Source organism: Falco biarmicus, chromosome 7 (genome assembly GCF_023638135.1).
Source record: "Falco biarmicus isolate bFalBia1 chromosome 7, bFalBia1.pri, whole genome shotgun sequence".
NCBI lineage: Eukaryota > Metazoa > Chordata > Aves > Falconiformes > Falconidae > Falco > Falco biarmicus.
Window position 1 is genome coordinate 20391489 of NC_079294.1, and position 25583 is coordinate 20417071.

Sequence of the window (25583 nt, forward strand, 5' to 3'; positions counted from 1 at the left end):
TATTAGCCAGGAGGTGAAGAGGAAGCCCTGTTGCATTTGTGGGAGGGAAGGAAGTCATCAAGGCAATGTTACTTTTTCCTGCACCTCTGGTGGGATGGCAGGACTCCTGCTACCCCTGTACCAAGGAGGAAATAGCAGTGCATGACAGTTATACTATGGTCATGCCCTCCTGTTTCCACTGAAACTAAACCATAGCAACAGGCGTCCTTTCCCATCCCTTAGTTTTTCTCAATTGTGACTTAACATTTTTCAAGTCAACTTTTAAAGGCCAACTACAGTAGGGGGGGCCTTTCCTCCACTTCATCTCTTCTCTCCCTGCTCAGCTAGCTATTCACTAAAGCTTCTGTATGGGCTGCTTACTCCCTGTCCAGCTTCTTAAATACTCTGGACTTCTTTGGGCATGTAAAATCCCTTCAGGGTATGAATGAAACACTAATTTCATGGACCCTTTCCGATACTACAGTTGTTGGGCATTTCATGATAGTCTGCTTCTTACTATGTTTCTCCTGTTTGCTAGTTTGGAAAAGTGGCTTAAGTGTTCTGTATTTCACAGCTTCACTGGAGCATTTCTTTTCAGTACAGACAAAACCCTAGCCATGCAGTTCCCAATGCATAGGCCTTCAGTAAACATCCCAGGTAATACCGGTCCATTTTCAAAATTCAGTTAGGTTGATTTCTAGAACTGTAGACTATGCAGACAATATACATATAATACTAACATCAGTACTTCTATTATAGAGTGGGAAAACTGACCCTACAGATGTTTGTAAAGTCACGTCATGTTTGATGACTGGTTCTCCTGCCTGTTACATTCACATCACAGGGTAAAAGCTTCTTCAGTCAGAAGGCATTTCTCCCATAGCTGGCAGCAGGCTGGGTATTTGTAAACCCTTAGTTCGAAGAGAAGAATCAGCCTTCCAATATTCTTTACTAACGAATGTATGCATAGCACTCTTCATGCTGAAGACTTTCAAGTTCTGTAGGTGCTTGATGTGCAGAGGGTGGTAGGAACTTCTAGGTCAAAGCACGGATGCGCTGTGAAAGGCAAGGCCCGCATAGAGGTTTCCAGGCCTGGAGCATACTTATTTACACCGCCTCAGTAGCCTGGCCTGGAGGCCCCCACGTTAACGAGTCGGGATAAACACTGAGCACGCCCTCAGCCCCTCCTTCCCCCCAGAGCGGCTACTCTTCCGATGGAGCGGGTGCAGGAGGGGCGCTACCCCGGGCGGCACACCCGCGGCAGAGGCAGCCCCGCAGCGCTCGCATTAGCCTACGACCGCCGGCGCCGCCATCACCGGCCGTAGGGCGGCACGCGCCCCCACTCCTTCCCGCCCTCCCCCGGGAACCACCGCTCCCGGCATGCCCTGCGCGCCGCCGGCTCTCGCGGGTGCGAGGGGATTGGTGGGAGCGGAGCCAATCGCGAGTGCAGGCCTTGCCCGGCGCCCGCGCCTCCTCGCGCCTGCCGCGGGCAGCCTTTAAAAAAGTTCTCAGGTGCGCGGGCGTTCTCTGCTCCCCGGGCGGGCGGGTCTGGCCCAGCCTGACGGGAGGCACCGGAGCCGCCGGGGTGAGGCTGGTTTACGGCGGGAGCGAAGTTTCGGGTGCCTGCGGTCCTGCCGGGGGTGAGGAGGCTGTGCCGGGCCAGGGCCCGGTTCTGGCTGCGGGTGTAGCCCCGCGTCCCGGACCGATGAGGCGGGCGGGCGCGCGCCTGAATTACCTCAGCTGGGCGGCGGGAAGGGAGCCCTGTGCCGCCGCAGCGCAGGCGCCGCCTCCCTTCAGGTGGTGGGGACCTAAGTTCGTTTTCTCATTCCAGATGAGGTGATAATGCCGGGCTCTCCTGCAGCATCCGTGTCACCTAGTGTAAGTCCGCGCCGATGTGTTTTTGTTTTTCCCCCTTACGGGTGTGCTCGCCTAGGTGCCCGCCCCGGGAGCAGAGGTGGCGCGGGCGGCCGCCGCAGGCACAGCATCGCTCCCCGGCCGCCCGGGGCCCTTGGTCAGCGGCGGCGCTGCTTGGCCTACGTGCAAAACCAGAAACCACCGTAACACTGGAGACTGAATGTGCAGTCTGTATGATAAGTGGTTATTAATACAGCTGGGAACTTGAAGGATACCGAACTCTTAAAATCTTTGATTTTCCTCCTGTCTAATGAGGATTTTGTAGAGGCGACTGATGTAGTGTGAACTAACTTTAGAATAGAACTAAAGCATAACCATTATAATGTTTGTTAACCACTGTAATAATTGTAGATATGTACCGCCATATGTTACTCATCTACCTTCGGTGTCTGTTCTGTTATCCTTTGTTGGACATCCGCCTATCTGCTGACCTTCTATGTTAAAACCTTAGCAGAACACTCCGGCAGGAGAGGACAGATAAGGGTAAAAGAAACAATTAAGCAAAAAAGCAGATGACCAGCAAGGGCATAAATTACCTCAGACTGATAAGAACACTGCAGATGTGTAAAACCATCACATAATGAGCAAGAGGTGAAAAGTACACCATGAGGAAGACCTACGGCCTTCCTCCTAGAGACCACTGCCTACATCTGGGAGACCCCTGCCCACAATTCTTGGAAGAATTTGCGCACGTGCGAAGGACTGATAAGCTAATTAACATACGAAGTGAGGGTACGTGGGATTAGATAATGAATATGTATAGATATTAGTTGAATAATCATTATTTCATTGTATAAATATGGAATGATTAGCAACCTTAAACATGAGCGTTTGGTGGAAGGATCCCCCGTGCATCCAGCACTGCCAATAAAGGATACTTAGTCACTAAGAAATTCTGACTTCGTTCTTTAAATCGCGACAATAAAGTTTCCATCTTGTGAAGATGTGGAGGCTTGTGCATCTGCAAAAGTTGTAGCAATTTCACTTTATTTAAAAGCCTTTTTATCTTGCCTACGCTTCTGGCTAAGTAAATACTAGGAATATTGCCTAAATAATATGTGTGAAACAGCCATGTGCTCAAACATACCTATAGCTTAGGAAAATACTTTATGTTTTACTGAGCTGAATGCCATCCTGTGGATTTTAGTTCAGTAGGACAGAATAACAACAACAAAAAAAGGGAGTAATGCAGATAGCTGGAGGACTAAGGCAAGGATTTGTTGTGGCAGTGTAATCTTATCTGCTATGTAAAATAGTCTTAAGGCTTATCTGAAATAATCAGGTACTCTTTAGAGAGAAATCTCAATATGCGCAACTTGCTTAAGTGACCGAATATGCCACAATTGTTCCTGCCTGGTTCAGTGGTATTTTTGTTCACTTAGAATAAGATAGTATTTATGTTCTAATTCTCACCTTCATGTGCTTTGCTTTGGCCTCTTTTCTTTGACACTGTTGGCTACATTAAAGAACTCTTTATTAACTGTGTTTCATAAGTTGTTACACAGAACATTATGAGATGGATTTGACTGGTTTGACCATCTTGAGTCTTGCATCCTGAAATATGTTTACAGCCCTTCAGTCTTTCTGGTGTTTCCTTCCTGGGTCCTTCCTGTTCTTTCGGCATCTGTCATGAATCCTGGGTCACCATAGCGAAGTGTTGCATTCTAGGGCTAAATACTTACTATGATTACTCTACTACCTGTGTTCAGGCATCCAAAGATAACCTTATTTCTTTCCAGTGCAGTACAGCATGAGGAGTTCTTGTTCAGTTCACCATTGATTAATTTCCAGTTTTCTTATGTCCCAGAAACGTCTGTCCTATAAACATTGCTGACTCTTCTGTTCTCACTGGCATGATCTCATACATGGCCAAATATGAAGAGTTATAATTTAACATAACTGCTTTCAGAGTGGTATATGTGACATAGACTTATATGGGAAGTCTGTATGACATTAAATTTTATATACATACATATGTATGTCACATTAAATGTTATGTATCCATGTACACACGTGCGTATGCACACTTTCCTGTTCTTTAGCAAGGAGTGAGTGTAATTGTATGCATCGTTGTGTTTCAAGCATCTTTCAAAAAAGTTTTTTTGTTTGCCCTGTAGATTGGGGAGCATGGCTGCTAAGAAACTAAGAAGAGCAAGGTTGTCTCAGGAGCTGTGTGAAAGGCTGAGTCGCCATCAGATCACTACCTGTCAGGTGAAAGGGTTATTTTATGTTTAGGAGTTGTTTTTTGGGTTTGGAGTTTTTTTGTTTTGTTTGTGTTTTAATGCATAGACTGTTTACTTTTTTGTAGTTTAATTTACAGGGAGCTTTACTTTCTAAAAAGTAGGGGGCATTTCAAAGTCTGTTGGGCCTGCTGCCTTGTAAAAATACAGCCTTAAAATGATAGATGCCTGACTAAAACATTTAAACTACCTTCATTTATAAAGAACCTGAAGATGCTTTGTCTTAGCAGGGGTGTGCAGCTACTAATTGTATGGAGTAAGACATCCATTTGAACACTTCACAAAACACCTGTATACTGCATAATCTAGTGTGTGACTGTGCTGTGATGTTATACTCAGTTATTAGTGGATTCAGCAGTACATTCTGAAGTTGTTCTTATGAATGCTTGCCTAAAGAGAGCGAAGAGGCCCTATGTATTTCAGTAGTATGCATCATAAATGCAGGATCTAGGACTGCAATCTAGCATACACGATGTATTCTGAATATTTTTCGGGTAGATAGTCTTGTGGGCAAAAAAATGTTGTTAGAATTCCATCACACAGTTCTTGAATGTTTGGTCCTTTGACTCCATGTCCTTTAAAATATGAACAACATTTCTTTTAATAGACTGGTATCAGGGAAACATAAAAGAGAGATAGCATAATAGTGTGTGACATGGCACAGTTGGTAAACTTGTGGAATGTATACTAGTTGTGTATAAACTACATCCGTTTAGTCCTCAGTCTTGATTCCTAGGGTGAGCTCTCTGAACTGTTCTATCATCTTTCAGGACTTTTTATGTCTTTCCCTCTTGGAGCTAATGAAAGTGACAGGACAGAGCTACTATGACGTGCAGAAGCTTCTTCGTAAAGTCAGCCAAGCTTGTGCTCCCAAAATGCAGACAGTAAGTATGCTTGTGTTGATTCTGGTTTTAATGCAGTATCTGGGAAAAAGCTAAATAGTGTTACTCATCTTTTTACTTGGGAGGTTTTTGATGTCTCAAATTGCACAATGAAGTAGTATTTTTATTTTTAATTTAGGTCTTTGAGTCACTTTAGTTTGCTGCAGTGACTTTTATTACGCATTATAGCCTCAAGAGATTGTTGGGGCTTGCAGAATTGGTTCTGAGTGCAATAGGGAAATAGGGCATTCGCTTTTGCAATCCAGTATATAAAAATTGCTTTCAGACATAAAATTGGTGCCAAGAAGTTAAGTGATCCTGAAAATAACTTCTTCAGGACTTTTTCCATTCATGTAAGTGACCTATAGTGTGGTTCAGGCTACAGGTAGCCTAACTAGGGAGAGTGTGAGAACGAAACAAATGTTAGCTGCAATGCAGTGGCTGGATTTTGTTTTCTTTTTTGAATTCAGGTGAAAAGATGTCAAAAAATGATGTCTTTTTAGGGCAGAGAGGACATGGACAGTTCTGACCTGTATCAATGCAGCCTACTTTTTTTTTTCCTGAAAAAAATAAGCCACATCAAAGTTTATTATGTGTAATTGGCATAGTAGTTGTAGCAGTAACTCTGTGCAACTTCAAATTCCCATACTGCATTAAAGTTAGTGATATGCAAATTTAATATGACTTATACTGAATGGATTAAAAGCTAGCTAATAACTAGCTAACTACTATTTTCCATCAGTAACTGTTGATAATAAATTGAAGACAGATGGAAGTTTTAAGTAAGTTCCAGCATTTGCTTTTTCTTGCCATCCACACATCACTATCAATCAAATTTCTTTGCTGAGAAGCTTGACACATCCTGAAGTTTGTCAGAAAACAGTTGTCAAGGACTGTTAATACAGAGCCCAGCTGATAGATGACCAGCTGTGTATGTGCATACAATACAGAGCTGTACTTCCAGAAACAGAGGCTGTTAGCTATTTTAAGGGATGTGGATTGAATCTCTGCAAACACAGGATTTCAAGTAAACTTCAGGTGAGAGTGACTGATGTAACATAATGACTGATGTAGCAAGAAGGCTTGACAATATTTTTGGGTAAAATACATAAATAATTTAGAAAATAGGAGTTATAAGTAAGGGGAAAATACTGTCTGGATATAAGATTGGAAGCACTAGCAAGAAAACTTGAGAGTATGTCAAGTTATACAGTAAATTTCTGAAAAATTTGCCTCACAGTATGAAGTACAGAGCAAAGCCTACTGAGCTCATCAGAGAGGAAGTTAGGTAAGGGGTGACTTGATCACAAGTAGAAAAGGGTAATTATATTAAAAGGTCTCTAGCGTCTAGCTGAACAAGTGGCTGGAAGATAAATTAAAAAATAAATCCCTGAAATAGGAAGTAATAAAACAATCTTTAGAAACTAACATAAGTTATCATTGGAAGAGGTTGTCTATGCGTTTGGTAATGTTTTCATTCACTTGGACTCCTGACTAAACAATTGATTTTTTTTTTTTTTTTTTTTTTTTTTATTACTGGAAGACAGTCTGGTTCAACCCTGATTTTGTGGGTTAAATGCAGAAATCACTGGGTAAAATTCTAGAGTCTGTGTTAGGCAGGAAAGCTAGATTAGGATACTGTTTCCATGATCTACAGGGTTTGTTTCCAGTCTGCAGGGTTTAAGTCCTGTCAGGGGTTAAACAAAAAATGATTAAATTAAAATATGTTGTAAATCCTTCTTCATCAGTACATGTATTCACTTGTAAAGTGAATCTGAGCATAAATCTGGTTCCATTTGTGTGAGGTAAAATTAATTGGTTTTTGCATTGGCCTGTTTTGTGTCTTGAAAGCTATTTTTTTTGTGTATTTCTCCTCAATAGAACTGAAGAACAGAAGTCTGAATTTCAAGTATTATTCTAATGTGCTACTTGTCATAATCTAAGGAATAACGGTAGCATAAATAAAGGAAAGTACATGCTATCTTATGTTAGCCTGCTGGTAGAACTAGCTAGGAATTTTTATGATCAACATCAGCAAATAGCGCTCACTTGTTGGCCCAAAAAGGACAGACTAAACCATCTAGGATTCAATGGTGTGATTATTTACTTAGTTATTGGTGATTCATATGGTGGTGCTTCCGTAGTACACCATATTCCCAGCAGACTATTTTAAGACTGGGATAAATCTGTTGCCTGCATTTCTCTTGGGCATAGAGAAATCAAGTTTTTCTGGAGTGGTCAATCATGGCAGGTTAGAGTGGTATGCTGTGACAGGGCTTTGAGAATCTCTGTTTTTGGGCCAGGAGTCTGAAACCTCTGGGAACTCAACTATACTAGAGCAAGAACCTTTAGATCTTAGACTGTTCCTTTTAAAAATCAGACTTCTGATGTTCAAGATGTTTAGAGGTTGAGGAATGTGTCAGCTTTAGCAGATGTCTACAAGGTATGAGCAAGACCTGTTTATTTTAGAAACATCATGTTTTGCTGTTTCCAAATCAGCATTTCCATGTTGTTATTTCTTCTTTGTCTGCTTTAAATTGATTCCCCAAATGAAAATAATTCCTATGGACTAGAATTCTGATCTTGGGCCAGTTCCTCTGGTCAGTGGAGGAACTAGGAACTGCAACTGTTTTCAGTTCTGTACCTGTCCTGTCTTGACTAGTCTTCCTCGTAAAAGTGAAAAATTATGAATGGCTACAGGATCAGTTCAGGCTTGTTCAAAGACTTGGGAATCTTCATCTACCTTTCCTTTGACCCAGGTAGTTTCAAATCGGTAACAAACATTGGCCAGGGAGTTCTTGGTTTTAGGTTTCATGTGACTGTTCTGCTTTGGTCACTAACCATACATATAGTATTTACTTATTTAAAATTTGGAGTTTTACTGGATGGAAAAAAGCCTTGTTGAATAGGAGTAGAGAAAGTCTTTGACACATCGTTATTAAAGGCTTATTACTTAATATTGTGGTGAGGGAGATACAACAAACTGACATTTCCTCTGTGAGCTATAATTGTGAGGAAGGGTGATGACGTAAGAGAGGACTATAGCTGAAGATAAGAATAGTTTGCTTATTGCCAGTGTTGTTATTCCAGGTTGATGAAAGTAAATGCAAGAAGTTTGCTATTTCCATTAAATAAAAAAAGGGCATTTTCTGATTCATGTGCTTGGTTTTTTATGCTTTTTTCCCTCCTTTTGTAGGCTTATGAAATGAGACTAAGGAAGTCTGTCAATCCCTCTTCAGCCTTTTTATCCACCACACTGCATAGTTTGGATAAAGTCTTGCATGGTGGAGTACCCTGTGGATCCCTCACAGAGGTAACTTGTTTAATATATTTTACTGCAGTTGCATATCACACCTAGATGTGCAACACACTAGTCAAAAGTCACAGATAGATTGGACTGTCTTGTGTCAGTTCTTCACGAACTGCTCCAGCGTGGGTCCCTTCCGTGGGGTGCAGTCCTTCAGGAACTGACTGCTCCAGCATGGGTCCTCTGTGGGGTCACAAGTTCTGCTAGCAAACCTGTTTCAGTGTGGTCTCCTCACTCCATGGGTCCAGAGGTCCTGCCAGCAAACCTGCTCTAGCGTGGTGTCCTCCATGGGCTGAGAGGTGCAGCCTGCCTCACCATGGTCTTCACAATGGGCTGCAGGGGAATCTCTGCTTTGGTGTCTGGAGAATCTTCTCCCCTCCTACTTCACTGACCTTGGTGCTGTCAGAGTTGTTTCTCTTCTTTCTCACTTCTCTCTTCTGCAGCAATTGTTGTGCAGAGTTTTTTCTTCCTTCTTAAATGTGTTACCACAGAGCTGCTACCACTTGTTGCTGTTGGGCTTGGCCTTGGCCAGCAGTGGGACTGTCTTGGAGCCGGCTGGCATTGGCTCTGTCAGACATTGGGGAAGCTTCTAGCAACTTCTCACAGAAGTCACCCCTGTAGTGCCCCTGACTACCAAAACTTTGCCATGCAGTCTTACTACACTGGCTCATGGGTGGTGCCCAAGACATGGATGTCACCCCTCTATAGGTCAACCGAGATAACCCAGTTTGTTTTGCCCTCCTTTCTGTGGCTTGGCAATTTTGAGTGAAAGATGGCCAAAGTGTAAAAGTTTGCATTAAAGGATCCTGCAATTTTTTTCCTAATTAAAAAATAAGTGGATGTGATCCTTTTGGGTTACACGAGCCATGCAGTTTTGTTGTGAATATTTGTCTTTTTTCTTAATCCTAAGTGTAGCTATCATCATTCGGCTATCAGTGCAGTCTATGTTCTTGCCTGAACATCAGGCAGAAAGGCTGTGGAGCACTGACAAACTTGATCCTTGCCGATTGTCATGTTCTTGGTGTTGCTCCAGAGGGAGATCTGGGGAAAGCAGTAGCTGATGTGCTGGGACTTTTACTGGAGTTAAGCTAACCTTTGAGTTCTAAGTTTTGGGCTTTTTGTTTTAATTTTTTTTATTATTATTATTTGAAAGTGAGTTCTGCAAGCAGTTCATCTCAAAACATGGATGTCAAATATCGTTTTCTTGAGATAGTGTAAAATAATGTTCTTCAAATTGTAAATACAAATGTGTGATTTTCCAGAACTGTGTATTTTGTAATACTTCTCAGCTTGGTTGATTATCACAAATCTAAATTTTATTTTTTTCCCCCAGTGCTTCCTTAGAACATTTATCTCTTTAGAAATGAGAAAATTTAGCTGTTGCTAAACTCTGTTTTAAGAATGGTCATACTATGTATGTATCAATTACCTTTAGATAGTTGAGGGAAATGACTATTTACAAAGACACGCTTAACTTTTATCTGATTGTAAATGAAAAGCACTGTGCTAAGAAAGGTGTTGCACTTCAAGTTTTCTTCTGCAAAAAATTTTTGAATGTTAGTTTTTTTGTGTTCTAACATATTTTGGTTAAAAATAGAGACCTGCCTAATGCAGTTATCTTCGATAGACGATCTCACCACGTGACTGAGATGTTAACATCTGTACAAGGCATCTTGTGGGTAAGACAAGAAGTGCAAGTAGGACTTCCACTAGTAGCTTGGTCTTGGTGGCACCCTCATGCCAGATTGACAATACTGATGCGTAATAACTATTTAATCAGAAATATTATAGAGAGAACTAGGTAGATTCCAGAACAAGAGGTTAGGGGTGTTTTGAAAAAAAGTGTATTGCTTTTTATTTGCCTTTTAGGTACTAAATGTGGAAAACTATTAGGGCATGTATTAAGGGTTTCTCAGCAAATGTAAAGACAGAGAACAATTAACTATGCAGAAACAGTTTCTCATTTAAAGCCTGGTTCTGGGGATTTTAAAAAGCATTCTTGCAAGAGTCATGAAGTCTAAAGTAGTTTCAAAAGTTGCCAGCACTGCAAGTATTCTTTAGCATGATTACTAGATGAAATTTTAGTAGAAAGCACTATCAAGTGTCTGCTGCTGCTGCTTTGATGCTGTACTGCAGCTTGCAAACACTTTCAGGTCATGTTCTTTTTGGATTTAGTTGATTTTGGAGCTTAATGATTTTAATTTGCTTATTTGCAACTTACTGAAGCATAGCTGACCAGCAGACTGCCCTTCGGTAATTTTGTTATTAGGCAAATATTCTAAGTCTGGAAGAAGTTCTCTTCAGAAGTATGTTGTGTGCGCCTGACTGATGTGGCTAAATCATCATCTTGTTACTTTACCCAGCAGTAAGGTTGGTTCAAAACCTGGAATTTGAGTACATGAGCCACAGAGTTAAGACTTGTGGTGGTATCTTCTACAGCCAAAGCTGCTTGCTTTTTGAGTGCCAGAGGGATTTGATTTGTGTTACACTGTCTCGGACATTTTTTTCCCAAACCACTATTTAGGTTTTAAGTTGGAAATTAAATCATAGCTGAAATTTTGTGGTCAGATGTTAGAGCTTTTGGCCAACTTCTCTGAGGAAAAATTAAAGTAATGACTTTGTGAATGTTGAAGAGTTTAATCCCCTGGTAGCTGAAGGAGAATTAGCTCCTTGTGACTTCATCCAGACCCTACAGATGTGCCAGAGAAAATAATATATAGCTTACTGAAAAATAAAAGTATATTTTATTAGGCAGAGATAACTGAAAACTTGTTTTAATCTTCACATTTCTATCTGGATGGAATTGATTTTTTTCTTTATTTTTCCAGAGTAAATTTAGAGTAAAACAAACTAAGCAAACTTTTTGTAGGCATTCTATTTAAATTATAGGAATTTTTAGTGTTTTTTTTAGCTGAGATTGTATTGGTCAAAACACTTGCTGAACCAGTGGTAACTACAATAAAATGCAGTAGCTCTTCAGAATTCTTCACTGTGGGTTATTTAAAATCCCATTTTAATGCCCTTTAAAGGAATGCTGATAAAAGATGAAGTATTGTTATCTTTGAGAATAGAAATACTCCATTGTATTGCTTCCTTGTACCAGCTTGTACTGCAGAATTCTCTGTCTTTCTCTGATGTGATGCTCATAAGCTCAGACATTTTTACAACATCTCTGCTGAATTAGCTCCTGCGTCAGCCACTGAAGTAAATCTCGATTCAAGTGCATCTCCAAGGCAAGGCTGAAACTACAAATGTTTTTATGAGGTCTCCTCACAGTTGTCCAAACATTTTAATTTAACTGGATTGATGCCCTTACCTCATTCAATTCAAGTCTTCCTTTTAACTAGAAACAGCTGGTGAGATTCCTTGGCTGTCAGAGTCTAAGGAACGTGTATTGCCTGTGCAATTTTTATACGTGTTTTGGGTTCATATTAAAATCTGGCAGCTATTGTTGATACTATATTTTGTAATTTAAGTACACTGAATGGAGGACAGATAACTGCATAAATAATGATTGATTCCTGATCTGTAATTCACTAAATGCAGTGTGTGCTTTTAAACAAAAATCATCTACTGCTTCTCTTGCAGTAAATCTTCAAGCAGATTGACTAATACGGCTTGAGTTTCAGGCCTCGTTTAAAGACAAAAGTGATTAAAGGGATTTTAACCGACTGTCAACAGTAGCTAATGTGTAACTAGTTTATGCAGTCCCTCCGAGTTTCCCGGTAAATTTTCTGTGCTTCAAGTCATGCTGCTGCTTCTTAAAACAAAACCATTAAAATACTGTAGTATCCTGTGGTGAAAAGAGTGTTTGCACTTAAGCTATCGTGCATTTCGGCTCAAAAATCAGTTTGATTTTGAGTGTCTGTCTGTTGTAAGGTTTCTTTTTTAATTTAAAACAACAGTTCTGAATTTAAGCCTTTGTTTTGGCAGTACTAGGTGTTTTGTGGAGGTGTGCTTCATTTTGCAGTTTAACTTCCATGGAGAGGCTTACTTTTATCTTGCATTATTATTTAGTTCCTACTAGCATCAGAATTAACCCATCATTCTGTTTTTAGTGCCTCAAGTCACTTCAACTTTGTATTTGCTGTTTTTCTTAGTATTAAAATGTCATCATATCCCTTCCCAGAAGCAGTGACAATGTGATACTGTATTTAAAGACCCGCTGTAGTGGTCGTGAATGTATCTGAACACAGAGCCCAACATCCGTTTAGAATCTATGCAAGATTTGCAGTGGATAAAGAACAGCATACTAGCATCTCTAGTGGAAAAATCTTATTCTCGGAAACTGGGGATCTCATCAGGTGATATATTATTTTGATCTTTGCGGTTTTTCTCTTGGATCAAAATCATACTGGAACAATTTCACACAAGTTGAGTGTGTTCTTTGAATATTGCTCAACTGCAGTAGGCTTTCAGTAAGTGCAAGTGAAAGCATAAAATTGCTGAGCTGGTCTGGATCACTAAATGGTGTTCATGTTGAAATATGGTAATAGGGAGTTAACACCAATGACAGAACACATGCTGCATAGCAGAGTGTGGTCTCTGGGGCAGATAAAATCTGTCTTTTATATATATATATATATGTGGTTCATATTGAACATTCAGTCCTTATAGGATGCAAGTGATTATCCTTGTGATTTCCTGGGGAGACCAGGTTGTAACCAAGGTAATGAGGATTCCTAAGCAGTCATTTACATCTGTGAGCTCATTAGCTTTGGACTTTGTTTTCAGCTCTAAAGGCCATTGATGTCATCTGAATGTCAACTCTGAATCTTAGAATTCTGCTCTGTTCTAGAAGGTAGCACAGAGGAAAAGATGGAAGAGAGCTAGTTGTGTCTCTAGGGAAGATCTTGTAAGAGGAGGGGGAGAGTAGGGGACCTCAAGTACGAGAGGTAATAAAGGATGTCAAAGAAATAAAGTATGACCATAATGCTGTGGCTGAAAAACAAATGTTTATTCTTCAGCGGATGAGTTTACAAGGCGCAGATCCAAGAGCAACTCCCAAGTTGCTCTTTGTGGGCTGTCTTCTCTGTTGGTAGCTGGAAGAGCAGAATTTGAGGAGTTCTGGCTGGTAGGTCTTAGTTAAAGGTAGAATTAGGGTGAAATGAATGTGACATCTGTTGTTTATGTTATTAATCCTTTTTTCTTCCAGATAACTAGCCCACCAGGTTGTGGCAAAACTCAATTTTGCATTATGGTGAGTGTTCTGGCTACACTGCCTGTAAGCATGGGAGGACTAGACGGGGCTGTTATTTACATTGATACAGAGTCTGCATTCAGTGCTGAAAGGTAAAATGCAAATTTCTAAAATACACATTTGCAACTTCTTTAGCACCTTTTATCTTGGAGCTTTCACTTATTTTCTGAGCAATAATTAAGTACTTATGAAGTAAATACCTATTGTTAGCAAACATTCATCTAATACGTGCAGTTATTCCAAAGATGATTAATTTCATGAACGGCTTGCTCACCTTCCTAATTTGTATGATGTTGCAGATTTCAGTTGTGGTATGACGAGGTGGGTGGTGTGCTCTGTAATTTGTAAATGATCTTAACACTCCTGTACCTAAAATCTTTCTTTGCAGTTTAGTTTGTGGAGCTAGCAAGAGGGTTTTGAGGATGCAAAGGCTTGGCATATTAAGTGCAAAAGAAATGGTGGTTCTCCTGTGAACAGTAGGACTGACATGGCCAGTTTGCCTTTAGATTTCTATCCTGTTTCTGCCGAGTGGGGCCCCCTGCGGTTCTGATTTCCTTCTGCAGTAACTTCACATCTCTCCTATGTATGCAGTACTATATTCCCTTGCCTCTGTAACATCTCTGGTTCTTCTAGTATCTCCTGCTTTGCCCATGTGACCAAAACTGCCCAGCTGTGCACTTACGGTATCTTCTAACTGCTGAATGGAGAGGAGATGCTATATGCTGTATTGGCTTGAGAGTTACTGTTGTGTGCTGTTGGTTACCACTCTTCCCATGTTAACTGCCTGATAAACTGTTGAAATAATTCTGCAGTATTTCATTAAATGTAGCTCTGATTTACGTTACTTTAGCTACAAACTTTTCTAAACCTTGAGCATTTGATGTTTTTGAGGTGTCTATTCCTTTATCACTGGTGTTTTTTTTTTTAATTATTGAGTTCAAAAGTTATTAAGGGTCTGTGGGAGGACAAGTAGTACAGTAGTCTCATCCTTGCTTGTGTGGAAAAATGGGCAGAAAGAGTTTAATTGAAATAATATATAGATTTCAGATGACTTAGTAGTTATACCCATAGCCTGAATCTGGAGTATCAAAGCAAATGTATTTGCATTGCTTTATCATTTAAAGTTATCATGGATGAGAAGGTAGAGGTTCTAACCCTGTTTTTGTCAAGTTAATTTCACACAAGTTTGAATTACTTTAAATTGGAAGTGTAATACATCAAAGAAAAAAGCTTCAAGCAACGGCTCTGTAAAATATGGTGTTCCCTTCTCACATACTTCATTTTAATTTCAGGTCCCTGAAATGTCGGTAGGCCCTACCCTGTTTTACTAATGGGTAATAAGACTTGTTGCTTAGGAGCAGTTGCTAAAGGAAAATAGGTGAACATGCAAATGAAACTGCTGAAAATAGAGTAGGATGTAGGAAGGAAACGTGGTGAAAATATGTATCGTTACTAAGGATGAAAACCTTTATATATTAAATAATATTTAATATTGCTCAGTTGGAAATGATGGCTAAACACAATTTCAGGAGACAAGCTTTATCTTACGCTTTCTGTGTTGCAACCTCTATGGACCAGCACAAGCAGAGTGAGGGGAGTGCTGCTCCCCTTTTACTTGGAACATGTTAGACAACATCTAGATCCTGTGTCCAGTTTTGGGCTGTTGGTATGCAACAAACGTGACAGACTACAGGAAGCTTCAGCAGGGTACTGCCAAGATGGCTGGGGGCTGGAGCACTTGCTCTTTGTGGGGAGACTGAGGGCTTGAACCTGCATAGCGCTCTGTGCAATTTGGGTTTTAATGAAAGGGGCCTAAGTAAAAAACATCAAGGTAACCAGTAAGTTGTGCCCACAGGTATCATCCACTAGATGCCGCTCTTCTCAAGCTGTAGACGGTGGGATAGGCCTGCTTATAATACAAACAGTTACGTATTTTCTGTTCTTAAAAAAATAAAATCCTCATTGTAGAAAAAAATGTAAGTGTTCAGATTGTAACTGTGAGTTTCTAAGTTAAATTCCTGGGTCATCTATTTAAGGACCTAGATAAAGTTGCCTTGTATTCAGAGGGATGGAAGTTCTTCCCACTGATTTCCAAAGAGTTTGCAGGCAGGCAGCATTTCTAAAACTTATGCCATTATACCATTTAGTGTCCTCAACGATTTTATGTATAAAATCTCGTGTAACTGAAAATGGTGGCCTCTTATCAGTAAACTGTTTAGTTTTACATCTGTGTGAGAGGTTTTTTGCAAAGCGTAGTTTCTGGATATAAAAGTATTTAGACAACAAATAATAAATAGCCAACTTCCTTTGACTTCTTTTGGTGTTATCACCAGTTATCTGATATAGTTCCTTAGTCTATTCTGATAATAAACAGTCGTATGCTTAACAACTGTAATTTGAGGTTTTGAAGGGTCATGAATTTGCTAAATAAGGTAATGGAGAACATTTAATCATAGAATCCCACATTCAGTTCTATCGCTGAAGTAGCCAGTTAAACTGCTTAGTCATTTCATTATATTAAGTCATGCCAACTGTATCTGTGATATCTGACTGGATGGATGTTCAATTGTAGCAGCTTGGCAGCTGGAGCCTCAGTCATTTTGTGACACAGTGCTGTTTTTTCTTTTTTCTTTTTTTTTTTCTGTGTTCTAGGAAGTATGATGTTTTCTTAATATTTTATAAACCCTTTTTACAAAGAGGTAACTGGCACAACGGAAATTGTTTCAGTGAAAAAGCCTCCCATCCAAATGACCTTGTTCTTGCTTTAAGGAGAAATTATTTGTGAAAAGATTTTCACTTTAGCAGGCATACTTTCCATGCATGAACTGCTTGTACTTGTGTAAGTACTTGCAGTTGAACTAGGCTCTGTTCTTTGCAGTCCTGCTTCCACATTGGTTGGATCTTGTAATGGATCTTCTGTTTATCAGCTTGTTAAATTTCTGTGGTGACACAAGGTCCACTTTATGATTTCACTGCAAGATAAAGGCGGAAGTAAAGATGGTTTGAGTTGGAGAGTACATTTGTTTTAATGAAAACTATATTTAGATATAACTAAAATAGGAGAATGTTTGGCCATTCAGTGGAACCTGTTGTGCAAAACTTGAAGAACTTTGCATTGAGTAACTATAAACTTGCAGTTTCTTTCTACAGGAGATAGGTGGTTTCTTTGCATACAGTACAGGCACATTATGTCTTTACCTAGTGTACTGCTGACTCTAGCATCACTGGGAAGAGAATGTAACTGTTCTGACTTTCCAGTATTTCAGTCTAACTGCTAAAGTATGTTTACCCTTTGAAGAAGATTTCCAGTATAACTTGGTATCTGCTTATCGTTCAGAGTTTTGTTTGTGAATATTTGAGGCCTTATTATCCCACATTATTCCATTTGCAGTGTCATGCTTTCTGTTGTGTGGTTTTTTTTTTTTGATAGGTTGATTGAGATAGCAGGAAACAGATTCCCTACTTACTTTGACTCAGATGAAAAGCTGTTCTGCATGACACGTAGCATTCACCTGTATCGAGAGCTGACCTGTGGCAGTGTACTGAAGAGGTATTCTTTTCCAGAGTTTAAAAAAAACCCCAAACATAAAGACCGTTTTGAGTGGATTGTCTATAATGATATTTGTTTTATATCAAAGATTTATGAAGAGTAATCAATTTATTTAAGGGCTTTTCATGTTGATAACAGCATGATCTCCAACAAAGTAAAATCGCTACAGGAAAACTGACATGCCTTTTCTCCTTTCATAGCATGTGACTAATTCAGTTGATGTTTTCTAATGTCGAATAGCCAATTTCTATATGACCTGATCCCTGTAAGCCTTTAAAGGGGAGTGTTCAGATGATAGGTCTTCTCTTGGGTTGTAGAGAGACTCTAGTATGAGAATTATGTTTTCCATGAAATAGGAGTTTGCTCCTTCAAAGCACAGTTTACTTCCAGGAAGACTGGGACCCCTCCAGCAGTGGAAGGGAGGAATCATTTAACATTCATCAGCCTGAATGCTGTTGTTGGTAGTATTGTATTGTCACATTGTTACCTTATGTTAATTTGTGAACACATTTTACAATGAAAATGAGTTGTTATATTTTGGCATCATGTTGTGCATTTTAGGTTAGTGGGAGAGTTATTCTAAGAATAGTTTGTTCTTCTACTGCAGCTTTATCAGAGAACAGCTACTAACATGTTATCAACAGATTAGGTTTGGTGTACTGTCTTTGGAGGTATACGGAAATAGATTTGAGGTTCTGCATATATAGACACCAAAGGTTCTGGTGTTGGCAATAGGATGCTGCTACTGTGAGCAAAAAGGCACTGTTTCAGTGTCCACTTAACTTGCTGTCAGCCATTCAGGGTTGTCCAGCACAGCTTTGCTAACTAGTGGTTCTTCTAAACCTGTCTTTGGGAGAGGTCCTGCCTTCGGTTGTGTGGCCCACTGCAGCCTCAGTTTACTGTCAAAATCTCTTCAATACATGCAGATGTTGGTGTAGGTGGTATGTGAGGTGGAAAAAGAGGGGCTGACTTTCAGCTTATTAAAGTAAATCTTTTATTTAAACAATTTCAGGGTTATAAAATGGTTCTATTGTGTAAATAATGTTATCAGTGACTGGTTTTTTTTGTGTTTTTTTACTTTTTTTCTTTTTTAGGATTATGTCTTTGGAAGAAGAAATTATTTCAAAGAAAGTTAAACTCATAGTAATTGACTCTGTTGCTTCAGTTGTCAGAAAGGAGTTTGACACAAGACTTCAAGGCAACCTGGCAGAGAGAAGTAACTTTTTGGCTAGAGGAGCATCAGTGTTGAAGTATTTGGCAGAGGAATTCTCAATACCAGTAAGCTCTTCCTCCTTACTTAAGTTTTTGCCTCACAGTATCAAGTAATAAAATCTGAGAGGAATGAAAATGATGGGAAGATGAAAACTGGAAAAGGCTTCTAGCAGGAATCTTCAAGCAGGTACCAGGTGGAAAATCTTTGGGGAATGGGGGAACAGTAACTGTTCCGTGTTGCGTTTTTGTGGTTTTGTTTAGCTTTTTGTTGATTGGTTTGTTTGTTTGTTTCTTAATTTTAGGTAGGACTTAAAATAATGGTTTACAAAGTTCTTCAGCTGTATTTCAGTGCTTTGTTTTCTGTTTTTTTTTCTGAAATCTTGTATTTTATTTTGCTACCATTAGGCTTACACTGATGTTTCCCTCCTAATGCAATATTTACTATTAGCTAGTGTGTACTCTGACTAGGTGAAGATCTTTTTCTGTCTGTATCCCTTCTATTTAAGTTTATAGAATCTCAAAAGGCCTTATGCTCTGGAACCCTGTAAATTCCTTTTGTGACTTATAATGTAGGTGAATTAATGCAGAAAGGAAGGTAACAGCTCAGCAAATCCTTGTCTGTGGACTTGTCCATAAAATATAAAGGAAGACATGGACATTTAGTGCAGGGACTGGGTGGAACTAATAGTGCTTTAGAAGGGGGTGTGTGTGGTATGTGGGTGTGTGTGGGTGTGCGTGCATGTGGGGGTGTGTGTGTGTGTTCCTTCATATACAATCCACGGAGGATCACATCTACTCAAAAGATATCATTTAGACTCAACTCCAGGAAGTATTTCCTAGTATGGGTAACCTACTCATCACTCCAGTGTAAGAGACAAACTGGCAAGAACTTGAGTAAAACTCATGAGGTATTTTCCCTCAGATGCTCCTGAGATCACAACATACTGGAAATATACATGTCAGAGGTGGGAACTCACTGACTTAAGAGGAATGGATTTCCTTCTGACGTGTAATTTCTAAAGACTTGTGATGGAGAAGATTAAACCCTCTGTAAGTGTCTTTAAAGTTCAGGTACAAAATATAACGTCCTAGTTAGTGCACCCAATAATATTTACAGTGCTTTAAAAAGCCAGGAAAGAATTTGTGTAAGTATGTACATTCACATATTTTGGTAAAATATTATGCAGCCCTTTGAAAAATGGGAGAAGTTTTATGGAAAGATACTATTCCTCTCTATTTTCTTCTTTAGACACTCCTGGCTCCCTGCTCCACCTTAATTAAAATGGTGAAGCTGAGTTGGATTGGAGCCTTAGGCAGTTCGGGCTACTGCCCAGCATAAGGACAACAGTATTGATATTCACAAAAGTCTTAGAGTTAAGACAGTATGGAGTAACCTAAGATTCTGATCCTAATTCATTTTATGTAGTGAGAAAATAAAGCCTGAATATTTAAAGGTTCCCATTGTGCTAAAGCTAACATGTTTGCTTTGAGGCCTTTGCGATATATGGTGTGCTGGTCTTTCCCTGTTTCTCACTGTGAACACTTTGGTAAGGAGTTCTGGGATTTTGGGCAGGAACTTATGCTCTGGTCACAGCTCTGTCTTTTTGAATTGGTCCATGAGATACCTTAACTTTTTATGTTGAATCTATAAAGACCTGTGAAATTACATGTAAATACACAGATAGAAAGCTTGTATATTTGTAAAGCATCTATTGTTCAGATTTATCAATTTATTCAATGGAAATTAACTATTTCCATTTACCATCCTGTTTAACACACATTGCTTTGTTGGTTCTGGAGTATTTTAAAGTTTTGTTAAATTTTATGTTAAATATTACAAAACAAACTGTAGTAATATCTATTAGTTAAGAATTCTAGATGGGCCTTGGGTAGAGATTTGGGTTCTTGCAAACATGGTTCTCTAGGCAAGGCTGTGTATGAGTAACATGCAAAATACAACATCAGAGTGTGTTGTGCATCTGCAGGTGTTGGTGCATACTGGAGATGAAGTCTGCTGTTGCGTGCATTGCATTGACCTCTGCTACCGGAGGTTACAGAGCACCCAAGGTTCTCATTGTAACTAACTGTGGTGGAATTATCTCAGATGTTTTTACTTACCTAGAAAATCATATAATCCTTTAAGTTGGAACAGACCTTTAAGATCATCAAGTCCAACCATTAAGCTAGCACTGCCAAGCTAGCACTAAACCATGTCCCAAAGCATGACATCTACACATCTTTTAAATACCTACAGGGATGGCGACTCAAACGGCTTCCCCGGGCAGCCTTGTTCCTATGCTTTACAACCATTTCAGTGAAGAAATTTTTCCTAATATCCAATCTAAACCTAATTCATACATATAAATTTGGGGCTAAAAGAACATCAGTAAGGTTGCAAAGTGATTTAGACCATTAATAAATGGGACACATGAAAAAACGTGTAACATTTCATGGCAGAATCAGTGCAACTGAATACTGAATTGGGCAGCAAGTAGAGGGACTCAGTCTGAGACTCTGAAAAAGATTTGGAGTTGATGACTGATAAGAGTTGAACTTGAAGTCAATCCTTTTGGCTGTAGTTAAAATGTCTGGTGAAAAACTTTTGAGTAGTTGAGCAACAGAAATTGAAAAAAGGAGGTTGTGTGTTACCTATTTAGGAGTAACTGTTACTGGAGCAGTACTTCTGTTGTTAATAGTCCTGGAAGGATGGTGAAAAACTAGCTTCCAGAGAATAACCTTGGAAGTGACTGGTAGAAGGGGAGAGCAGTCTTAGTAATTAAGATATAAGGTGCTTACTTTGTTCAGCTTAGCTAAGGAAGTGTGAAGAGTTTCTTCATTAGTCAAAAGGTACCTACTTGAGGAAGAGGTATTTGGTAAAAGCAACCTTCTTGTCGGCTGACAAAGATATATCACAGTTCTGTGGTTGGAAGCTGAATTAAGCAAGTTCAGACTTCAAGTAAGGAGTGTGTTGTTACTGGACTAAGTAATCATTGGAATGTATTACCAAACATAAATAGCTTCTTGTCACTGAGTATTTTTAAATGGGCTCCACCCCCCCGCCACCCCCCCCCCCCCCCTTTCCTAAAAAGGAAGTGGGTTCAAATAGGATTAAATTTGGGGAAACCCTGTGCTACCATGTTATGCTGGAGTTCAAATGAGTTTAACACAGTTCTTTATGTTGGTATTACAAACTCTCTAGGGTTTTTTTGCATGGTCATGGGGTCAGGATATTGAGTTTGATGTATGAAAGTAACTAACATTCATAGCTTTTACCAAACTCAAGGGGAGCTGTTTCAAACGCAAGTAGCTTTATATAGTATGAAGTATTCGGGGGAAAAAAGCTGACTTTAACTCCCTCAAAACTGATGATCATTGTTCAGTAACCTCTCGGCACCTCTATTGTCAGTTTATAAAATGGGAATAACAGAGCTGCTAGTGTGAGAATGCTGTGAGGATAGGGTCATTATGGTTGGAAAAACACTTGTACTGTCCCTGAACAATGTGTAGCTGCTTGTTGGAAAGTAACACTTGCCATCCTCAGTGTTAAAATTAAATAATGTGTAGTAAATGAAACCTTAATCCATCTTTTGAGATGAGAAAAAATATTAAACATTATCCATTGAATGGCACCATCTTAGCCACTGAATGAAGTAAGTGAAAGTGTGTGATTGTAAATTTTTGCTTGACTTGGTGTTTTTTAATTTATTTATTTTGTTTGTTTGTAAAGTATAGAGAGACACAAAGGTTGGGTTTTTTTCCCCTTATGTATGGAAGTTAGTAAAACATAAGCTGTTTCTCAAAGTGAAAAATGTTGCCTCATTTCCTTTTTTGATCCCTTCTTCCACCTAAGTTAGCAGTAAGCCTGGTTCCATCCTAGATTCATTAAATGATGCCAACACAAGAGTGGCACAAGGTTTGGATCACTTCTGGTCTTCTGGCAGGTCACCTGGTAGACATACTGATGACTGAATAGTCACTGAAGCTTTTTCCTTCGTGGGGCACTATGTAGCTGTGTCCTTTTTTTTCCTTCCCTGCACACAGCTATGACCAAAACCTACTTTTTTCTGCCAGGTTTGGATGAAACTAGCCAGTCAGCTCGAAAGTGACTGCTAAAAACTGACGACAGTTTGCCTATAAATCAAACAAAAAAACCTTTCTTTTTGAAATCCAGTGAATATGTAAAGCTGTTTACATAAAATTTAGATTAAGTTTGGTTTAGAGCGTGTTGTATTTGAGAGCATTTGTGTCTCAATGGTTTCTGTTACAACATGTGTTGATGCTGTCTACCAGATTACATATTTGAGTAGCAGTAATCAGTCTTCTGTTTCCTGTCTAGCTTCCTGACTTCCTTAGTCTTCTTAAAAAAAATAGAAAAGAAACTACACTTTGGATTTTTTCTTCTTTTCTTCCATATTCATAGGAAACTTTTTAGTAAGGAGTGTTCAGTACAAGTAATTTAGTGTTGTTGCTGGTTGAGAGGGAAATGATGACTCCGTTTCAGTGAAGAGCTAAAACTAAAACCCAGTATGACTGGAATTGTTCTTGAGATTTAACTGCTTAGCTTACAAAAACTGTTTTTTACAGAAGCCTGGTCTTCTAGTTGTAAGTGCTTGAGAAAATGTGTGAAGCTGGTGCAATGTCTCTATGGAAAAGCAGTTTAAAAGTGGTAGTTGCAAAACCAAACCACTTTAAGCCTTCTTTCAAATGTTAAACTGAAGATGAAACTTGCTTTGGAAATCCCTAAGGCTAATCAAATTACAACACTGGCTGTTCTTTATACTTTTGTCTGGGTTGTGCTCTTAGATCTGTAAAGTGAACCTTGGTTGTTTATGATTGGCATGTTGGTTGTCATTACTACCAGCAAATGTATAATAGTATCTGTCTTTTTTTTTTTTTTTTTTTTTTTTTAAATTGCACTTTCTGAGAGTATGAAATAGCTCAGGAGCAGAGACTTTCATCTCTCACTTGTGATTTACAATGCAAATGAAATACATATCTCTGTAATTATTTTGCAGTGATTTTGTTTGCTATGCTAAATAAGTTATCACTAGTCAAAAAGCCCATAATTTCCACAGGTAATATTTTTTCCCCTTTGGATACTACATGCTCCGTTTAAAAACTAAAAATTCACTTTATCAATACTGATAATAGGACAGCAATTAAAACTATCATAGTCAATTTTCTTTATGCAATCAGTTCTCACATTTTTTTCAGTGCTTTATACTTACTTATGCATTCTGCTCTGTAGGCTTTATACCCAAAATTTTCTTTTACTTTGGAAAGCCAGATGTTTAGCTAAATATAATTTGGTTTTATGTTGTATCACTTTGTTTTTTTCTTCTCAAAATTAATTTATATGTGCAAATTAATTGACATCTGCTGTGCCTTTTCTGTTGTCATTGGTTAAGTGTATTTAATTGTATCATGTCAGTTTTGTGCAGTAAAGTGTCTCAAGACTGAAGTGCTTCTGTTGACAAAGAGAATATTCAAACTGTTAATTTTGTCTTTCTTTATAAGCTAATATTTCCATTTGGCCTCATCCTTCCTTCTGTTTTATTCTGTTGGTTGTCAGCCCCTTTGCTGTTGCTGTTCTGATACTTGAAAATAATAGGAATTTGCTTAGCTCTCCATAAACTAAATGGAAGATTTATGAAGAAAACGTATTTAAATGCCAGTTTCCTTTGAATTGGTAATAAAGATGTAGAAAGGTTGGAAAAAATGAATAGCTGATTTGTTGTTACAGTATATAAGACACTGCATGCTGACTTTTCTAAAACTATGGAGATACATTAAACTTCTAGGTCAGTTTGTATCTGGACTGTAAACTGCTGAGATGCAAATTTTGGTTTTATACTTTGCTATTAAAAAGTATTTTTAATACCAGTGTTACAGAAACGGTAATGTAATTATCTTTGTGAGTTGTTTAAACCTAGAATAAGAAAAATTCCCTACTTCCAAAGCTTAGAGAACTGGTTTCATTTTGAAGTTTTCTGAAAAGAGAAATATATGTTATGCCACATCGGAACATGTGTTTCTTTAATAAGGAGCTAACCTTATCAGGAGAAAACGTTTTGGAACTGAGTTACCAGAATTTTACTAGCCAGATTTAGGCCAGATGTTGTTCAAACCGTTTCTAGTGGCAAGAATTCAGTGAAAAGTATGGGTCCTTTTCTGTTGAGCTGCTGATATTTATGTAAAGTGTCTTGTCGCTCAAGTTTCAAACATATTTTGCGTTTGTGTATGTATGTAAACTTGAATACCCTTCCAAACTGCGAATAGAAGGTTCTTTATGTTTCTGCATAATCACACTGAACTCCTGGCCATCTGCTTGCTGCAAAAGGTTGAGGTCTACCTAAGAATGTGATTCTCCTTTCAGTCTGGGGCTGCTACTTGTTTTGTCCTCCCTCTCCCCTTTTAACTTCCAGATGAGTGGCTTTGGTACTTTTTTTTGATGTAGTTGGTATATTTCTCTAGGGAGCAGCATGAAAGTTAAAATAATTTGTGACTTTGCTTAGAAGACACAGAATAGTGCTTTTGAACCTGCAGAATTTTATTAAGATCATTCATCAGCTTCTTAAAGAAACTGAGTTGTCCTGCTATGAACTCAATAGGATGAAAAGATACTAGTGTCTTAACACTAATCATATTGTGACTGTTATCCACAAAAGCATAAATATTTAGAATAGTGTAGATATTGTAGAATTTGCTGACTTTTATTATTCTGTCTGGATTAGAGAAACACTGAATAGCCCTAACTTTATTTTGAGCTGCGGAAAACAGTAGTTAATTTGTTTCCTAAATCAGGAAAATTACTTCCAAAGCTAACTTTTGTTTCATTCCCCCTGCGCCAACATTCAAGTTGGTGTTCATGTTCTCACTAAATGGTGAACTGAGCAGCATTAGAAAATTATGTTCGTGCTAGCGATATTGAAACTTTGGTTTCAAACGTACTCTTGGTTGTGAAGAGGAATACCTAACCTTGTTCAGTGTGCTTGATCATTTTATGTAACAAATAGTTTGTGAAACAAACAAAATATTTTATGTTAAGATTTCCTCTCATGTGATACTTAGCAGTATTTTTAGTGCCCAGAACTGAGTTTATAACTTTGGAGTTTTTTAATTAAATATTCTAGTGTTACCCTTTCTTTTCTTACAAAAACTTGCTTAAAAAACAAGTGTCAGAATTTCACATGTATGTGAACACTGGTGTTTTTAAAGTGTGGTTCGGAATGGTTGTTGATTTGTGTTATTGTTCAATTAGGAAACTAAAATGATTAAAGGGGACTTAAAGACCAGAGTT

At 38.8% G+C, this 25583-nt stretch overlaps 1 protein-coding gene across 5 annotated transcripts in view; it reads left to right on the forward strand.

Moving 5' to 3' along the window:
• The first annotated feature begins 1537 nt into the window (after positions 1 to 1537).
• RAD51B (RAD51 paralog B) overlaps positions 1538 to 25583 on the forward strand; it is a 428423-nt gene continuing 404377 nt past the window's right edge. For all 5 annotated transcript variants that reach the window (XR_008823286.1, XR_008823287.1, XM_056347808.1 and 2 more), the window contains exons 1-8: positions 1538 to 1619; positions 1811 to 1857; positions 4011 to 4104; positions 4904 to 5017; positions 8211 to 8327; positions 13477 to 13613; positions 16952 to 17071; positions 18166 to 18349. Coding sequence is in view for 3 of the 5 variants with exons in the window: in XM_056347808.1 (XP_056203783.1) it covers positions 4021 to 4104; positions 4904 to 5017; positions 8211 to 8327; positions 13477 to 13613; positions 16952 to 17071; positions 18166 to 18349 (756 nt within the window). In the remaining 2 variants the exon portion in view is untranslated. The remainder of the gene's footprint in view (positions 1620 to 1810; positions 1858 to 4010; positions 4105 to 4903; positions 5018 to 8210; positions 8328 to 13476; positions 13614 to 16951; positions 17072 to 18165; positions 18350 to 25583) is intronic.